The 17,176-nt window shown below is 45.5% G+C and overlaps 2 protein-coding genes across 2 annotated transcripts; both read right to left on the bottom strand.

Annotated features, from left to right (window-relative positions):
* Window positions 1-2,716: 2,716 nt before the first annotated feature.
* On the bottom strand, window positions 2,717-5,701 carry LOC307096541 (claudin-34-like; the record flags this gene model as incomplete). Its single annotated transcript, XM_079766188.1, has 2 exons — window positions 2,717-2,760; window positions 4,999-5,701. 2 exons carry the CDS (start codon window positions 5,699-5,701, stop codon window positions 2,717-2,719), a joined length of 747 nt encoding a protein of 248 aa, XP_079622314.1.
* Window positions 5,702-10,276: 4,575 nt separating this feature from the next.
* On the bottom strand, window positions 10,277-14,205 carry LOC307096540 (claudin-34-like; the record flags this gene model as incomplete). The annotated part of the gene is made up of 2 exons (XM_079766187.1): window positions 10,277-10,282; window positions 13,531-14,205. The coding sequence occupies 2 exons, from the start codon at window positions 14,203-14,205 to the stop codon at window positions 10,277-10,279; spliced, it is 681 nt and encodes a 226-aa protein (XP_079622313.1).
* Between the last annotated feature and the right edge of the window lie 2,971 nt (window positions 14,206-17,176).

Genomic DNA, 17,176 nt, shown 5'->3' with positions numbered 1-17,176 from the left:
GCTGACAGATGTTTCTATTCTCCCTCACCCTTCTTCTCTCTCTAAAATATCAATTATAATTAATGATACAAAATTAAAAATAAATAAAATGAGGATAAGAAAATTATAAGAGTGTAGCAGGATCTTATTTTTGCCCATTCTGAAATACACTGGGAAGGTAAAACAAGATTGCAACTGCTGGGATTACCAGGGATATTTCTATATTTTAAGTTGGAGATAAATGGGGGCATGTAGAGCAATACAAGAATAGAAATGAACAAAGGGTGAACAGGAGTGGGCATCGAAGCCAGTGCATGGAGAGCTTTGAGGGGTTCGGGCTTTATTCTGAGGGGCCCCCAGTGGGAGGGACAGGAGGAGAGAATGCCCAAGCTGATAGCAGAAATTCCTTCTCATGGCCAGATAATCATGGAAGATGCCTTATTTATAAAAATCATTCTTTCGGGCCAGATAACCCTGAACAACTTGTGGAAGGAACACTTGAAATGGCATTGTGGGCATGGTTGGTGTGTCTCAGTTGTTGATAGTCAAACTCTGAACCAGGAGGTCAAGGTTCAATTCCTGGTCAGTTGGATACTCTATTCTCAGTAGGAGTGGTGTAGTAGGCAGCCAATCCATGTTTTTCATCATTGATGTTTATTCTCCCTCTCCATGTCCCTTCCTCTCTCTCTCTGAAATCAATAAAAACATGTTCTTAAAGTAGACAAGTCTTCCATAAAGGATGAACAATTAAAGTGGCCTACCTTCACCTCTCTGCAGGACTGCTGATGACAGTTAACCTGTTCACAGAGCAAATAAATGGATTACATAGACACCCCCACACCACAAGAAATCTCAGGGCTCTCTTAACTAGGGTAAAAAATAAAGCACAATGGTTACCCAGCCAATACAGAAGGCAGGAGGAGGACGTCTCAGAGGTACAAATGGTAGCAACTGCCAGGCTATAACAGAGATGAGGAAAGCAAACATTCTTATGTTTCCATGGCTTCCAGGGCTGGCCTGTAGGCCTATGACAATAGGCTCCTTAAAGGGGCAGAGTCACTGAACAGGTCTTCAAGAGTTGAAGTCTTTCTACTGTAGAAATATCCTTTTTAAGGTCTTAGACCAAATAGTCACTGTAATCCATCCAAGTCTTAAGTAGAAACCCTGGAAGAAGAGCCACGGAATTGGGGAGCAAGTGTTATGATAGGTAGCCAGGGCCAGGGCAAGGGAGCGAGGGGGCGTGCGATACCGGATCAGTCCTTGTACCAGGAACCTGGGGTGAAACTGACTTGGGTCCTGGCTGTCACCGGACTCTGCTTCCAGTTGGACCTTACTGTCTCCCTGGAAGAGTTCCTGCTAGGAAATTACACGGGACAAGTGAGCTGGGGATGGAGGTGGGCGGGAGAAGAAAGGGCCAAAGGGGGTGGCAAACAGGGAGAACAAGGAAGAGAAAGGGCAAAGTGACTCCTGAGTCAGGAAACAGTCAGCTCACTGGGTGGGCACTGAGACAGGCACCTGCTGGTGTCCCTGAGCCCAGACGCTGCCTCTGCTGGGTCTCCCTCCTCAAGTGCTCTCACAGGGACACCTCCCTGCCTGACGCCCCCACAGAGGCCTGGCACTGTCCCACACTGACCCCCAAACCAAAGGCCACATGGCAGCCTCTAGCTCCTGGGCACCTTGGAAGGATTCCCAGGGAGGAGGAAGAATGAGAGAAATATCACCGCCCTCAGGCGCCCTCGCTTTGTGCTGCCCTGATGGGAAATGCACAGGGCACATTCTTTTGCCTTATTCCTGTGAAAAAAATAATTAAGTGAGAACCTTAAACAGTCATTCCCAAAGAGCCCTTGACAAGGGCTAGGAACTCTTTTCCGAGCTTCCCCAGAGCACACCCCGCCATGGTGGCCGCCTCACCTGCTGTGTCTGAACCCTTATGACCTGTCCACTTGCTCTCTGTTGACAGTGAAGGCAAAGAGGGGTCAAGAGACAGCTTTCCACAGCCCCAGAGGTTCAATCATTCTCCTTTTGGAACAGCAGGAGGCAGGCGCACTTCCCTCAGCAGGGTATCATGTTCCAGAAACTGGTCCTCATCAGAAGCATGTCTCCCAAGAGCTTCCTTTTTCAAATAACCACAGGTTTGACTCACTTAAATAACACACGTCCTGTTTCAAACTTATATGTCCTGTCAGTCTGTTAACAAGGCCTACTTCGGGGACAGATTTCATGGGGGGAAACATGGTGTTTACCTAGGAACCATATCCCAGCCTTCCAGACCTGCAAGGAGAATGGGTAAGACTTGACTGCAGGCCAGCCCTGAAAATCCCATGGAACCCAAAGGCTCCTTTCAAACCCCTGGGATGGGGGCCAGGGACTCTCACTCAATGCAGAGGCTGTGACTTCCTCCCAGTTCTAAGGACATTGTGCAAATCACAGCAGACAGAGAAGGGGCATCTACCACTTTACACTTGCTCTATCAGAGGGAAGAGGGAAGAATCCCTTGCCCATAGCCAAAGGATCCGATGAATATTCTGGGGTCCACAGGCAATGTCTTTGGAACACATGTTTAAATAACTAATATACTTATTCTCCAAGGGGAAATTTTGTCACACACTCTGCTCTCAGAGACATAAGTATTATTTGAGAAGAAAGTCATTTCACGTCAGCCCTCTAATTTCTCTGCTGTAGCTCTCACATTAAAGTGAGTCTGTCTCAATTTAAACCTATTAATGACCTCCCCCAGTTAATTGTTGAGTTTTAAGTCAGTCCTTTGAAACTTCTGAGGTGCTGTGAGCAATGAAACAGAGGGTGTGGGTAAAGTGTATGTTATGGCCCCGCAGTACTTGACTAGATATATTAGAAGCACTTCTCACATGAAAGCTATCTAGTTAATATGGCCTGAAAGAAGCCATCAGTAAGAGAGTGAGCTGAAGTTGTCTCTCCTGAAATGCCTATAAACATGATTTTGGATTGTAATGACATGAGGATGTTAGTAGAGGAGCGGGCGGGGGGGGGGGGGGGGAGCTTAGAACTTACCCAGGAAGTGAGTTGGACCACCCATGAAGCATGGAAGAGAAATGTGTTGTGGTTTTTTTTTCACACAGGGTATACCTATGGAGTGCGGTTCTGAGGGCAGTTACCTAGATTTGTAGAAACAAGACCTATGCTGACTCAGAATCCAGTTAAGCTTTAAGAGATAGGTAGCAATTTTAAACACAGGACAATTGGCTCATTTTATTCAGCAAACCAAAATCTTTTTATGAAAATAGCAAAGAAGGTGTGGAAGGGGGAATGCTTTCAATTGAGCCTTAAGTGGCAGCCTGAACATCTTATGCAATAAAAGAAATAAAATTGTACAATTATTTTTGTAAATATATTATTATTTATTTCAGAGAGGTGTGGAGAGGGAGAGAGAGAGAGAAACATAAATGATGAGAGACAATCATTGATAGGCTGCCTCCTATATGCCCCCACTGGGCATCCAGCTCAAATCCCAGGTATGTGCCCTTGACCAGAATAGAACCTGGTACCTTTCAGTCCGCAGTCCGATGCTATATCCACTGAGCCGAACAAGCTAGGGCTGTACAATTATTTTTAAAGCTTTAAAAATTCTAATAAGAGTTTGATAATAACAACAAAAGGTTGTTAACGTCAATGGTGTACTGACATTTTGCAGGGAAATGTCCTTTTTTTAGACACTACTTTTGAAGTGTATAAGGATGAAGAAATGTGATGTCTGGGGTTTGCTTTAGGTCTTCAGAGAAAGAAAAATAGATGAAAAGAAGGGAAGGAAGGAGAGAGAAAATGATTATGGCGGAATCGTAATAACTTCTGAGTCTGGTAATGGAAGGCGGATTCCTTCCACTATTTTGCTTTTGCACATTTGGGAAAATTGCCTGTACAGGTGGAGTGGAGAGGTGTTAGGGCCATGGCATAGAAGGTCTGGTTGGTTGTTTGTAGTGGCAGTTTGAGAGGGAGCTGTGAGAATCCGAGCAACCCTCATTTTCACACAATAGGTATATAACCTTGATTATCTGTACTAATAATAGAAAAATATGTAAATTGACCGTACCACGGAGATGCCCACAGCCAATCAGAGATGAGCATGCAAATTAACCAGGGAAAGATGGCCGGGCCTGTGGGCAGAGGGCACAGCCACAGGCATCGAGCGGCTGGGAGCAGGGCGGGATGCCCGCCCTTTCTCTGTAGTGACTCCGGGGGCATTCCAGCTCCTAGGAAGCTCAGGGCCTATGCACGCATGTGCTGAGCAGCCTGGGGCAGGGTAAGATGCCAAGCGGCCGTGGTCCTGGGGACGCCACTGGATTGGCTGGTCCTGTCAGCCCTGCCTGGGGGTGGCAGGAGTTCACAGTCCTCTTGGTTTGTGCAGCCCCTGGACTGGAAGTGGAAACCAAGAGCTCGCGGAGCACCAGGAATTCTGGGAATCGTAGGTCTGTTGGCTGGCGCATTGCGGGATCTCCAAAACACTAGAGCAAAGTGAGCCTCGTGCAAGTTACTGTTGTGGGTAGGGGATGGAGGGAAAGCAAAGGTAAGAGGCATGAGCAAAGTCACAGTGTTGAGGAAATATGAAAGGGAAGCTATCCTGTGACTTCTAGGAAATCTCCACAATTGGACCAAAGGGAAATAAAAAGGAAAGGACCTCTATTATGCTGTGATCACCAAACCAAACTGGGTTGGGGTCTCAGAAAATCCGCTCATATGATTTCAAAGACAGACAGAAATTCCGGGATTGGAGAGGGCTCCCCTGAAGGTTCCCAGATTGGAGAGGGTGCAGGTGGGCTGAGGGACCCACTCCTTGTGCACAAATCTTTGTGCACCGAACCCCCAATAATTAAGACAGGTGGACAGTGGTGTGTTTTTTTTTGCGTTTTTTTTAATGGAAGTTCATTAACCAATCAAGGATCTCAATTTGGACATAAACAAATGACCACTTTCTGCTCAAAATGGCCTTTTCTATGGTCGTGAGTCCTTGCAACTATTTCCTAGAGCATCCTGATAATACTTTACCCCGATAAACATGGCATTGTGGATTTACAAAGCTTTGAAACTGGGAATTTCTCATTTCTGAGATCTGGGGGTACACTTGGCTGTTGGGGGCAAGCTGGTAAGAGAGGGTAAACAGCCCACTCAGCAGCATCAGGATGGCAGCCAGAACCGCCATGGGGACGGCGCTGCCCATCTCCTGCTTGTTGGGCCTGAAGGGGATGTGGAAGGATGGCGGGAAGCATATGCCCGCTTCATTCATCACAGAGTGGTAGTTCCAGATCACAGCCATGAAGATAAATGTGCCAGCTATGATGCTCAGGACACTGGAAGCGAAGAACAGATGGCAGGTGTTTTTCTTCTGAAGATGAGCCAAGCATAATTTCTGCAGGCCCATGACCGTGAGCACTTTCCCCAAGAGAGCCAGGAGGTTGGCAGCCAGCAGCAGGTGCTGAGCGATTCGAATACTGATTGGCACGTAGGTGTCACTGTAGGTGTAGCGATGACATGCTATGGCTCTGCTCTGGAGGCTGTTGGACTGGTAAGTGCAGACCTTCCACATCCCTACACAGGCCAGCCCCGGGGAGGGGGCGGAGCTGTTCTCCATGTACCAAACCCGCCACTCCGCCAAGCCCATGCAGGTCATGGAGAAGATCCATCCTGTGGTGGTGACAATGAAACCCACTACTTGGCAGTTGGCACTGTGGACCAGCGTGTTCATGGCCATGTATCCCGGGAAACTGCAAACCAATAGAGAGGGTCATGAGCGCGGGACAAACCGTCCTGGAACTGCCCCCTGGGGATGAGCAGGGCTATATTGGAGAGGGAAATGCTATATTCCTGAATGGAGATACTTGACCCGCATACTCGGCTGGCGAAGGGTCCTTGGGCAATTTTTACTAAAAGCCTTAAAATATGCAGACTTTCACCCTGCAGCATACCTACCTGGTTAGAGCGTCTTCTCAACAGGCCAAAATTGCTACATGGATCCCTGGTCAGTGCACATACAATAAGCCAGCAATGATTGCAACAGTCAGTGGAACACCAAGTCAATGTTCCTCCCTCCCTCCTTCCCTCCCTCTCACTCTTCTTCATCTTCTCTCTCTCTTCCCACTCCCTGTCTCAAAAATCAACAAAAATACATTCAAACTTTCAAACAGGCAGTTGCACGTATGGGCATTTGTTGAAAGACCCAATTAAGATTGGCGACAAATATTTTACAATAGAGATGGGCATCACAGCGCTGTGTGATATTGAACAATGGGAAACCATGTCAAGGCCAACAGTAGTGTTTGGTGAAATAATGTATGCCACAACCATACAATGGAGCTCCATACCAAACTTACATGTGCAGCCCAGTTGCACTTGGTGTGATCTTTGGTGTCTGGCCCTTCTCACCTCGCATAATGTTTTCAAGGTTCATCTGTATTGTAGCTTCTGGGAGCAGATCAGTCCTTTAAATGGCAGAGCCGTCTTCATTGTATGGATGTACTACAGTTTGTTTATCCCTTGTCAGTTAGGGGACATTTAGATCCATTTTAAGTTTTGGCTCTTACAAATTCCGTTACGGTGAAGATTAGTGTCTAAAAGTGTGCATGGGTGTATATTCTCATTTCTGGAGTGTAGATAGGTAGGAGTGAGACCTTGCGTGGTTCATGCTGTAACTGTATGTGTGTTTAACTTTGAACAAAGTACTAAGCTGTCTTTCTAAGCGGCTGCCCTTTTGCAGTGAATGTAGGAACTGCCTGTTGGTAGTTTCATACATTCTCACCAGCTATATATTCAGGTTCTAATTTCTCCACACCTTCTCCAACATTTACCAGTTTTTCATTGCACAATGGAATATTAGGGATCTATCAAAAAGAAGGATCTCTTAGCCTTTGAGACAGCATGGAGGGACCTGGAAAGTATCATGCTAAGCAAACTTAGTCAGAGAAAGACAAGTATCCCATGATCTCACTCTAATGTGAAATCTCATGAATAAAATAAACTGATGTACAGAGTGGATCCAGAGACATGGAAGCATGGATAGAAGGAAGAGTCTTGGAAGAAAGGCAAGGGAAAGTGTTGGTTGGGAGGTAATTAACTAAGGACCTTGTATGCATATGCAGAACCTATGAACGCAGACATAGGGTGATGAAGCCCTGGGGTGTGGGACAGGATGTGCTGGAGAGGGTTGATTGGGGGGGCAGGAATGGGACAGGTGAAATCTTTCAACAATAAAGATTAAAAAAAAAAACATTGATGAACAATATAGATCCAGAGACATGGAAGCATAGAACAGAATGCTAAATCTCTGAGGGATGATGTGTGTGTGTGTGTGTGTGTGTGTGTGTGTGTGTGTGTGTGTGTGTGAGTGTGTGTGTAGAGGGGTGGGTCAATGGGATGAGATTAACCATAGAATGTATATGCATAACCCATGGATATAGGCAATAGTTCAGTGAATGCCTGGGGAGGATGCAGGATTTAGGGAGTTAATGGGACAAGGAAAGGGGACATCTATAATACTTTCAAACACAAAGAGAAACTTAAAAATAAAATAAAATGTAATGTGACCAAAGGGAAGATGTCCACAATATACCAAGTTCAAGCAGCATGTTACAAACTCGTACACACAATGGGATCAGAGAGATGGTGAATTTTAAAGCTATTAATATTGTGCAGAATCACATTCATATAGAAAATTGGACCAAATCTAAGTGTACAACTCAAAGACCAGTCCAGGGGTAAATACACCTGTCACAATAATGTATGCCACAACCATACAATGGAGCTCCATACCAAACTTACAAGTGCAGCCCAGCTTAAAAGAGATAATATCTCTGGTTTCTTGCTTCTCTTTAGTTTCCCACCTCAGCAGGTATCCCCAAACACCCTGGTTCCCTTCTGCCTGTTTCTGAAGACAGGAATTGTGCCCAGGGCATTCCTGTGTAAATGGCTTCCTTTGCTACATGACCTGAGGCTATGATTTCAGAGAGAAAGTGAGAGGGGGAGAGGGAGAGAGATGCATCAATGAAGAGAGAGAATTATGGATGGGCTGCCTTCTGAACATCCCCTGCTGGGGATCAAACCTGCAACCTGGGCATGTGCCGTGACTGGGAATTGAACCATGATCTCCTGGTTCATAGCCCCATGCTCAGCCACTGAAACACACTGACCAGGCTGATTGTTTAAATAATCTGTGGCTGTTTGAAACTTACAGTTATGTGTTATGAGTATAATTTTTTGAAATAAAAACAATAAAAAAACTTTAGGAAGCAATAGAGGATTAATTCTGATACACAAATATGCTGCAATACCTAGTATTAAAGTAATTAATTCCCTGTAGAACCCAGCAGACATTAGAGGAGAAGGGAATTCAGTATCATGAGAAAAGTTCATGGTGGGTTGAATTTAAAATGAAAATAAGATCCCTGGTTGATGTGGCTTAGCTGAGTGGGCATTGTCCTGTGCACCAAAAAGTTGCCGGTTTGATTTTCGATCTCAACACATATCTGAGGTGCCAGCATAGTCCCTGTTAGGGTGCATGCAGGAAGCAGCTGACAGATGTTTCTATTCTCCCTCACCCTTCTTCTCTCTCTAAAATATCAATTATAATTAATGATACAAAATTAAAAATAAATAAAATGAGGATAAGAAAATTATAAGAGTGTAGCAGGATCTTATTTTTGCCCATTCTGAAATACACTGGGAAGGTAAAACAAGATTGCATCTGCTGGGATTACCAGGGATATTTCTATATTTTAAGTTGGAGATAAATGGGGGCATGTAGAGCAATACAAGAATAGAAATGAACAAAGGGTGAACAGGAGTGGGCATCGAAGCCAGTGCATGGAGAGCTTTGAGGGGTTCGGGCTTTATTCTGAGGGGCCCCCAGTGGGAGGGACAGGAGGAGAGAATGCCCAAGCTGATAGCAGAAATTCCTTCTCATGGCCAGATAATCATGGAAGATGCCTTATTTATAAAAATCATTCTTTCGGGCCAGATAACCCTGAACAACTTGTGGAAGGAACACTTGAAATGGCATTGTGGGCATGGTTGGTGTGTCTCAGTTGTTGATAGTCAAACTCTGAACCAGGAGGTCAAGGTTCAATTCGTGGTCAGTTGGATACCCTATTCTCAGTAGGAGTGGTGTAGTAGGCAGCCAATCCATGTTTTTCATCATTGATGTTTATTCTCCCTCTCCATGTCCCTTCCTCTCTCTCTCTGAAATCAATAAAAACATGTTCTTAAAGTAGACAAGTCTTCCATAAAGGATGAACAATTAAAGTGGCCTACCTTCACCTCTCTGCAGGACTGCTGATGACAGTTAACCTGTTCACAGAGCAAATAAATGGATTACATAGACACCCCCACACCACAAGAAATCTCAGGGCTCTCTTAACTAGGGTAAAAAATAAAGCACAATGGTTACCCAGCCAATACAGAAGGCAGGAGGAGGACGTCTCAGAGGTACAAATGGTAGCAACTGCCAGGCTATAACAGAGATGAGGAAACCAAACATTCTTATGTTTCCATGGCTTCCAGGGCTGGCCTGTAGGCCTATGACAATAGGCTCCTTAAAGGGGCAGAGTCACTGAACAGGTCTTCAAGAGTTGAAGTCTTTCTACTGTAGAAATATCCTTTTTAAGGTCTTAGACCAAATAGTCACTGTAATCCATCCAAGTCTTAAGTAGAAACCCTGGAAGAAGAGCCACGGAATTGGGGAGCAAGTGTTATGATAGGTAGCCAGGGCCAGGGCAAGGGGGCGAGGGGGCGTGCGATACCGGATCAGTCCTTGGACCAGGAACCTGGGGTGAAACTGACTTGGGTCCTGGCTGTCACCGGACTCTGCTTCCAGTTGGACCTTACTGTCTCCCTGGAAGAGTTCCTGCTAGGAAATTACACGGGACAAGTGAGCTGGGGATGGAGGTGGGCGGGAGAAGAAAGGGCCAAAGGGGGTGTCAAACAGGGAGAACAAGGAAGAGAAAGGGCAAAGTGACTCCTGAGTCAGGAAACAGTCAGCTCACTGGGTGGGCACTGAGACAGGCACCTGCTGGTGTCCCTGAGCCCAGACGCTGCCTCTGCTGGGTCTCCCTCCTCAAGTGCTCTCACAGGGACACCTCCCTGCCTGACGCCCCCACAGAGGCCTGGCACTGTCCCACACTGACCCCCAAACCAAAGGCCACATGGCAGCCTCTAGCTCCTGGGCACCTTGGAAGGATTCCCAGGGAGGAGGAAGAATGAGAGAAATATCACCGCCCTCAGGCGCCCTCGCTTTGTGCTGCCCTGATGGGAAATGCACAGGGCACATTCTTTTGCTTTATTCCTGTGAAAAAAATAATTAAGTGAGAACCTTAAACAGTCATTCCCAAAGAGCCCTTGACAAGGGCTAGGAACTCTTTTCCGAGCTTCCCCAGAGCACACCCCGCCATGGTGGCCGCCTCACCTGCTGTGTCTGAACCCTTATGACCTGTCCACTTGCTCTCTGTTGACATTGAAGGCAAAGAGGGGTCAAGAGACAGCTTTCCACAGCCCCAGAGGTTCAATCATTCTCCTTTTGGAACAGCAGGAGGCAGGCGCACTTCCCTCAGCAGGGTATCATGTTCCAGAAACTGGTCCTCATCAGAAGCATGTCTCCCAAGAGCTTCCTTTTTCAAATAACCACAGGTTTGACTCACTTAAATAACACATGTCCTGTTTCAAACTTATATGTCCTGTCAGTCTGTTAACAAGGCCTACTTCGGGGACAGATTTCATGGGGGGAAACATGGTGTTTACCTAGGAACCATATCCCAGCCTTCCAGACCTGCAAGGAGAATGGGTAAGACTTGACTGCAGGCCAGCCCTGAAAATCCCATGGAACCCAAAGGCTCCTTTCAAACCCCTGGGATGGGGGCCAGGGACTCTCACTCAATGCAGAGGCTGTGACTTCCTCCCAGTTCTAAGGACATAGTGCAAATCACAGCAGACAGAGAAGGGGCATCTACCACTTTACACTTGCTCTATCAGAGGGAAGAGGGAAGAATCCCTTGCCCATAGCCAAAGGATCCGATGAATATTCTGGGGTCCACAGGCAATGTCTTTGGAACACATGTTTAAATAACTAATATACTTATTCTCCAAGGGGAAATTTTGTCACACACTCTGCTCTCAGAGACATAAGTATTATTTGAGAAGAAAGTCATTTCACGTCAGCCCTCTAATTTCTCTGCTGTAGCTCTCACATTAAAGTGAGTCTGTCTCAATTTAAACCTATTAATGACCTCCCCCAGTTAATTGTTGAGTTTTAAGTCAGTCCTTTGAAACTTCTGAGGTGCTGTGAGCAATGAAACAGAGGGTGTGGGTAAAGTGTATGTTATGGCCCCGCAGTACTTGACTAGATATATTAGAAGCACTTCTCACATGAAAGCTATCTAGTTAATATGACCTGAAAGAAGCCATCAGTAAGAGAGTGAGCTGAAGTTGTCTCTCCTGAAATGCCTATAAACATGATTTTGGATTGTAATGACATGAGGATGTTAGTAGAGGAGCGGGCGGGGGGGGAGCTTAGAACTTACCCAGGAAGTGAGTTGGACCACCCATGAAGCATGGAAGAGAAATGTGTTGTGGTTTTTTTTTCACACAGGGTATACCTATGGAGTGCGGTTCTGAGGGCAGTTACCTAGATTTGTAGAAACAAGACCTATGCTGACTCAGAATCCAGTTAAGCTTTAAGAGATAGGTAGCAATTTTAAACACAGGACAATTGGCTCATTTTATTCAGCAAACCAAAATCTTTTTATGAAAATAGCAAAGAAGGTGTGGAAGGGGGAATGCTTTCAATTGAGCCTTAAGTGGCAGCCTGAACATCTTATGCAATAAAAGAAATAAAATTGTACAATTATTTTTGTAAATATATTATTATTTATTTCAGAGAGGTGTGGAGAGGGAGAGAGAGAGAGAAACATCAATGATGAGAGACAATCATTGATAGGCTGCCTCCTATATGCCCCCACTGGGCATCCAGCTCAAATCCCAGGTATGTGCCCTTGACCAGAATAGAACCTGGTACCTTTCAGTCCGCAGTCCGATGCTATATCCACTGAGCCGAACAAGCTAGGGCTGTACAATTATTTTTAAAGCTTTAAAAATTCTAATAAGAGTTTGATAATAACAACAAAAGGTTGTTAACGTCAATGGTGTACTGACATTTTGCAGGGAAATGTCCTTTTTTTAGACACTACTTTTGAAGTGTATAAGGATGAAGAAATGTGATGTCTGGGGTTTGCTTTAGGTCTTCAGAGAAAGAAAAATAGATGAAAAGAAGGGAAGGAAGGAGAGAGAAAATGATTATGGCGGAATCGTAATAACTTCTGAGTCTGGTAATGGAAGGCGGATTCCTTCCACTATTTTGCTTTTGCACATTTGGGAAAATTGCCTGTACAGGTGGAGTGGAGAGGTGTTAGGGCCATGGCATAGAAGGTCTGGTTGGTTGTTTGTAGTGGCAGTTTGAGAGGGAGCTGTGAGAATCCGAGCAACCCTCATTTTCACACAATAGGTATATAACCTTGATTATCTGTACTAATAATAGAAAAATATGTAAATTGACCGTACCACGGAGATGCCCACAGCCAATCAGAGATGAGCATGCAAATTAACCAGGGAAAGATGGCCGGGCCTGTGGGCAGAGGGCACGGCCACAGGCATCGAGCGGCTGGGAGCAGGGCGGGATGCCCGCCCTTTCTCTGTAGTGACTCCGGGGGCATTCCAGCTCCTAGGAAGCTCAGGGCCTATGCACGCATGTGCTGAGCAGCCTGGGGCAGGGTAAGATGCCAAGCGGCCGTGGTCCTGGGGACGCCACTGGATTGGCTGGTCCTGTCAGCCCTGCCTGGGGGTGGCAGGAGTTCACAGTCCTCTTGGTTTGTGCAGCCCCTGGACTGGAAGTGGAAACCAAGAGCTCGCGGAGCACCAGGAATTCTGGGAATCGTAGGTCTGTTGGCTGGCGCATTGCGGGATCTCCAAAACACTAGAGCAAAGTGAGCCTCGTGCAAGTTACTGTTGTGGGTAGGGGATGGAGGGAAAGCAAAGGTAAGAGGCATGAGCAAAGTCACAGTGTTGAGGAAATATGAAAGGGAAGCTATCCTGTGACTTCTAGGAAATCTCCACAATTGGACCAAAGGGAAATAAAAAGGAAAGGACCTCTATTATGCTGTGATCACCAAACCAAACTGGGTTGGGGTCTCAGAAAATCCGCTCATATGATTTCAAAGACAGACAGAAATTCCGGGATTGGAGAGGGCTCCCCTGAAGGTTCCCAGATTGGAGAGGGTGCAGGTGGGCTGAGGGACCCACTCCTTGTGCACAAATCTTTGTGCACCGAACCCCCAATAATTAAGACAGGTGGACAGTGGTGTGTTTTTTTTTGCGTTTTTTTTAATGGAAGTTCATTAACCAATCAAGGATCTCAATTTGGACATAAACAAATGACCACTTTCTGCTCAAAATGGCCTTTTCTATGGTCGTGAGTCCTTGCAACTATTTCCTAGAGCATCCTGATAATACTTTACCCCGATAAACATGGCATTGTGGATTTACAAAGCTTTGAAACTGGGAATTTCTCATTTCTGAGATCTGGGGGTACACTTGGCTGTTGGGGGCAAGCTGGTAAGAGAGGGTAAACAGCCCACTCAGCAGCATCAGGATGGCAGCCAGAACCGCCATGGGGACGGCGCTGCCCATCTCCTGCTTGTTGGGCCTGAAGGGGATGTGGAAGGATGGCGGGAAGCATATGCCCTCTTCATTCATCACAGAGTGGTAGTTCCAGATCACAGCCATGAAGATAAATGTGCCAGCTATGATGCTCAGGACACTGGAAGCGAAGAACAGATGGCAGGTGTTTTTCTTCTGAAGATGAGCCAAGCATAATTTCTGCAGGCCCATGACCGTGAGCACTTTCCCCAAGAGAGCCAGGAGGTTGGCAGCCAGCAGCAGGTGCTGAGCGATTCGAATACTGATTGGCACGTAGGTGTCACTGTAGGTGTAGCGATGACATGCTATGGCTCTGCTCTGGAGGCTGTTGGACTGGTATGTGCAGACCTTCCACATCCCTACACAGGCCAGCCCCGGGGAGGGGGCGGAGCTGTTCTCCATGTACCAAACCCGCCACTCCGCCAAGCCCATGCAGGTCATGGAGAAGATCCATCCTGTGGTGGTGACAATGAAACCCACTACTTGGCAGTTGGCACTGTGGACCAGCGTGTTCATGGCCATGTATCCCGGGAAACTGCAAACCAATAGAGAGGGTCATGAGCGCGGGACAAACCGTCCTGGAACTGCCCCCTGGGGATGAGCAGGGCTATATTGGAGAGGGAAATGCTATATTCCTGAATGGAGATACTTGACCCGCATACTCGGCTGGCGAAGGGTCCTTGGGCAATTTTTACTAAAAGCCTTAAAATATGCAGACTTTCACCCTGCAGCATACCTACCTGGTTAGAGCGTCTTCTCAACAGGCCAAAATTGCTACATGGATCCCTGGTCAGTGCACATACAATAAGCCAGCAATGATTGCAACAGTCAGTGGAACACCAAGTCAATGTTCCTCCCTCCCTCCTTCCCTCCCTCTCACTCTTCTTCATCTTCTCTCTCTCTTCCCACTCCCTGTCTCAAAAATCAACAAAAATACATTCAAACTTTCAAACAGGCAGTTGCACGTATGGGCATTTGTTGAAAGACCCAATTAAGATTGGCGACAAATATTTTACAATAGAGATGGGCATCACAGCGCAGTGTGATATTGAACAATGGGAAACCATGTCAAGGCCAACAGTAGTGTTTGGTGAAATAATGTATGCCACAACCATACAATGGAGCTCCATACCAAACTTACATGTGCAGCCCAGTTGCACTTGGTGTGATCTTTGGTGTCTGGCCCTTCTCACCTCGCATAATGTTTTCAAGGTTCATCTGTATTGTAGCTTCTGGGAGCAGATCAGTCCTTTAAATGGCAGAGCCGTCTTCATTGTATGGATGTACTACAGTTTGTTTATCCCTTGTCAGTTAGGGGACATTTAGATCCATTTTAAGTTTTGGCTCTTACAAATTCCGTTACGGTGAAGATTAGTGTCTAAAAGTGTGCATGGGTGTATATTCTCATTTCTGGAGTGTAGATAGGTAGGAGTGAGACCTTGCGTGGTTCATGCTGTAACTGTATGTGTGTTTAACTTTGAACAAAGTACTAAGCTGTCTTTCTAAGCGGCTGCCCTTTTGCAGTGAATGTAGGAACTGCCTGTTGGTAGTTTCATACATTCTCACCAGCTATATATTCAGGTTCTAATTTCTCCACACCTTCTCCAACATTTACCAGTTTTTCATTGCACAATGGAATATTAGGGATCTATCAAAAAGAAGGATCTCTTAGCCTTTGAGACAGCATGGAGGGACCTGGAAAGTATCATGCTAAGCAAACTTAGTCAGAGAAAGACAAGTATCCCATGATCTCACTCTAATGTGAAATCTCATGAATAAAATAAACTGATGTACAGAGTGGATCCAGAGACATGGAAGCATGGATAGAAGGAAGAGTCTTGGAAGAAAGGCAAGGGAAAGTGTTGGTTGGGAGGTAATTAACTAAGGACCTTGTATGCATATGCAGAACCTATGAACGCAGACATAGGGTGATGAAGCCCTGGGGTGTGGGACAGGATGTGCTGGAGAGGGTTGATTGGGGGGGCAGGAATGGGACAGGTGAAATCTTTCAACAATAAAGATTAAAAAAAAAAAACATTGATGAACAATATAGATCCAGAGACATGGAAGCATAGAACAGAATGCTAAATCTCTGAGGGATGATGTGTGTGTGTGTGTGTGTGTGTGTCTGTGTGTGTGTGTGTGTGTGTGTGTGTGAGTGTGTGTGTAGAGGGGTGGGGCAATGGGATGAGATTAACCATAGAATGTATATGCATAACCCATGGATATAGGCAATAGTTCAGTGAATGCCTGGGGAGGATGCAGGATTTAGGGAGTTAATGGGACAAGGAAAGGGGACATCTATAATACTTTCAAACACAAAGAGAAACTTAAAAATAAAATAAAATGTAATGTGACCAAAGGGAAGATGTCCACAATATACCAAGTTCAAGCAGCATGTTACAAACTCGTACACACAATGGGATCAGAGAGATGGTGAATTTTAAAGCTATTAATATTGTGCAGAATCACATTCATATAGAAAATTGGACCAAATCTAAGTGTACAACTCAAAGACCAGTCCAGGGGTAAATACACCTGTCACAATAATGTATGCCACAACCATACAATGGAGCTCCATACCAAACTTACAAGTGCAGCCCAGCTTAAAAGAGATAATATCTCTGGTTTCTTGCTTCTCTTTAGTTTCCCACCTCAGCAGGTATCCCCAAACACCCTGGTTCCCTTCTGCCTGTTTCTGAAGACAGGAATTGTGCCCAGGGCATTCCTGTGTAAATGGCTTCCTTTGCTACCTGACCTGAGGCTATGATTTCAGAGAGAAAGTGAGAGGGGGAGAGGGAGAGAGATGCATCAATGAAGAGAGAGAATTATGGATGGGCTGCCTTCTGAACATCCCCTGCTGGGGATCAAACCTGCAACCTGGGCATGTGCCGTGACTGGGAATTGAACCATGATCTCCTGGTTCATAGCCCCATGCTCAGCCACTGAAACACACTGACCAGGCTGATTGTTTAAATAATCTGTGGCTGTTTGAAACTTACAGTTATGTGTTATGAGTATAATTTTTTGAAATAAAAACAATAAAAAAACTTTAGGAAGCAATAGAGGATTAATTCTGATACACAAATATGCTGCAATACCTAGTATTAAAGTAATTAATTCCCTGTAGAACCCAGCAGACATTAGAGGAGAAGGGAATTCAGTATCATGAGAAAAGTTCATGGTGGGTTGAATTTAAAATGAAAATAAGATCCCTGGTTGATGTGGCTTAGCTGAGTGGGCATTGTCCTGTGCACCAAAAAGTTGCCGGTTTGATTTTCGATCTCAACACATATCTGAGGTGTCAGCATAGTCCCTGTTAGGGTGCATGCAGGAAGCAGCTGACAGATGTTTCTATTCTCCCTCACCCTTCTTCTCTCTCTAAAATATCAATTATAATTAATGATACAAAATTAAAAATAAATAAAATGAGGATAAGAAAATTATAAGAGTGTAGCAGGATCTTATTTTTGCCCATTCTGAAATACACTGG

The sequence above is a fragment of the Cnephaeus nilssonii genome, assembly GCF_951640355.1.
Source record: "Cnephaeus nilssonii genome assembly, chromosome: Y".
Classification (NCBI taxonomy): Eukaryota; Metazoa; Chordata; class Mammalia; order Chiroptera; family Vespertilionidae; genus Cnephaeus; species Cnephaeus nilssonii.
Note: the sequence above shows the minus strand (reverse complement) of the source record. Positions and strands in the feature narration are given on the sequence as shown.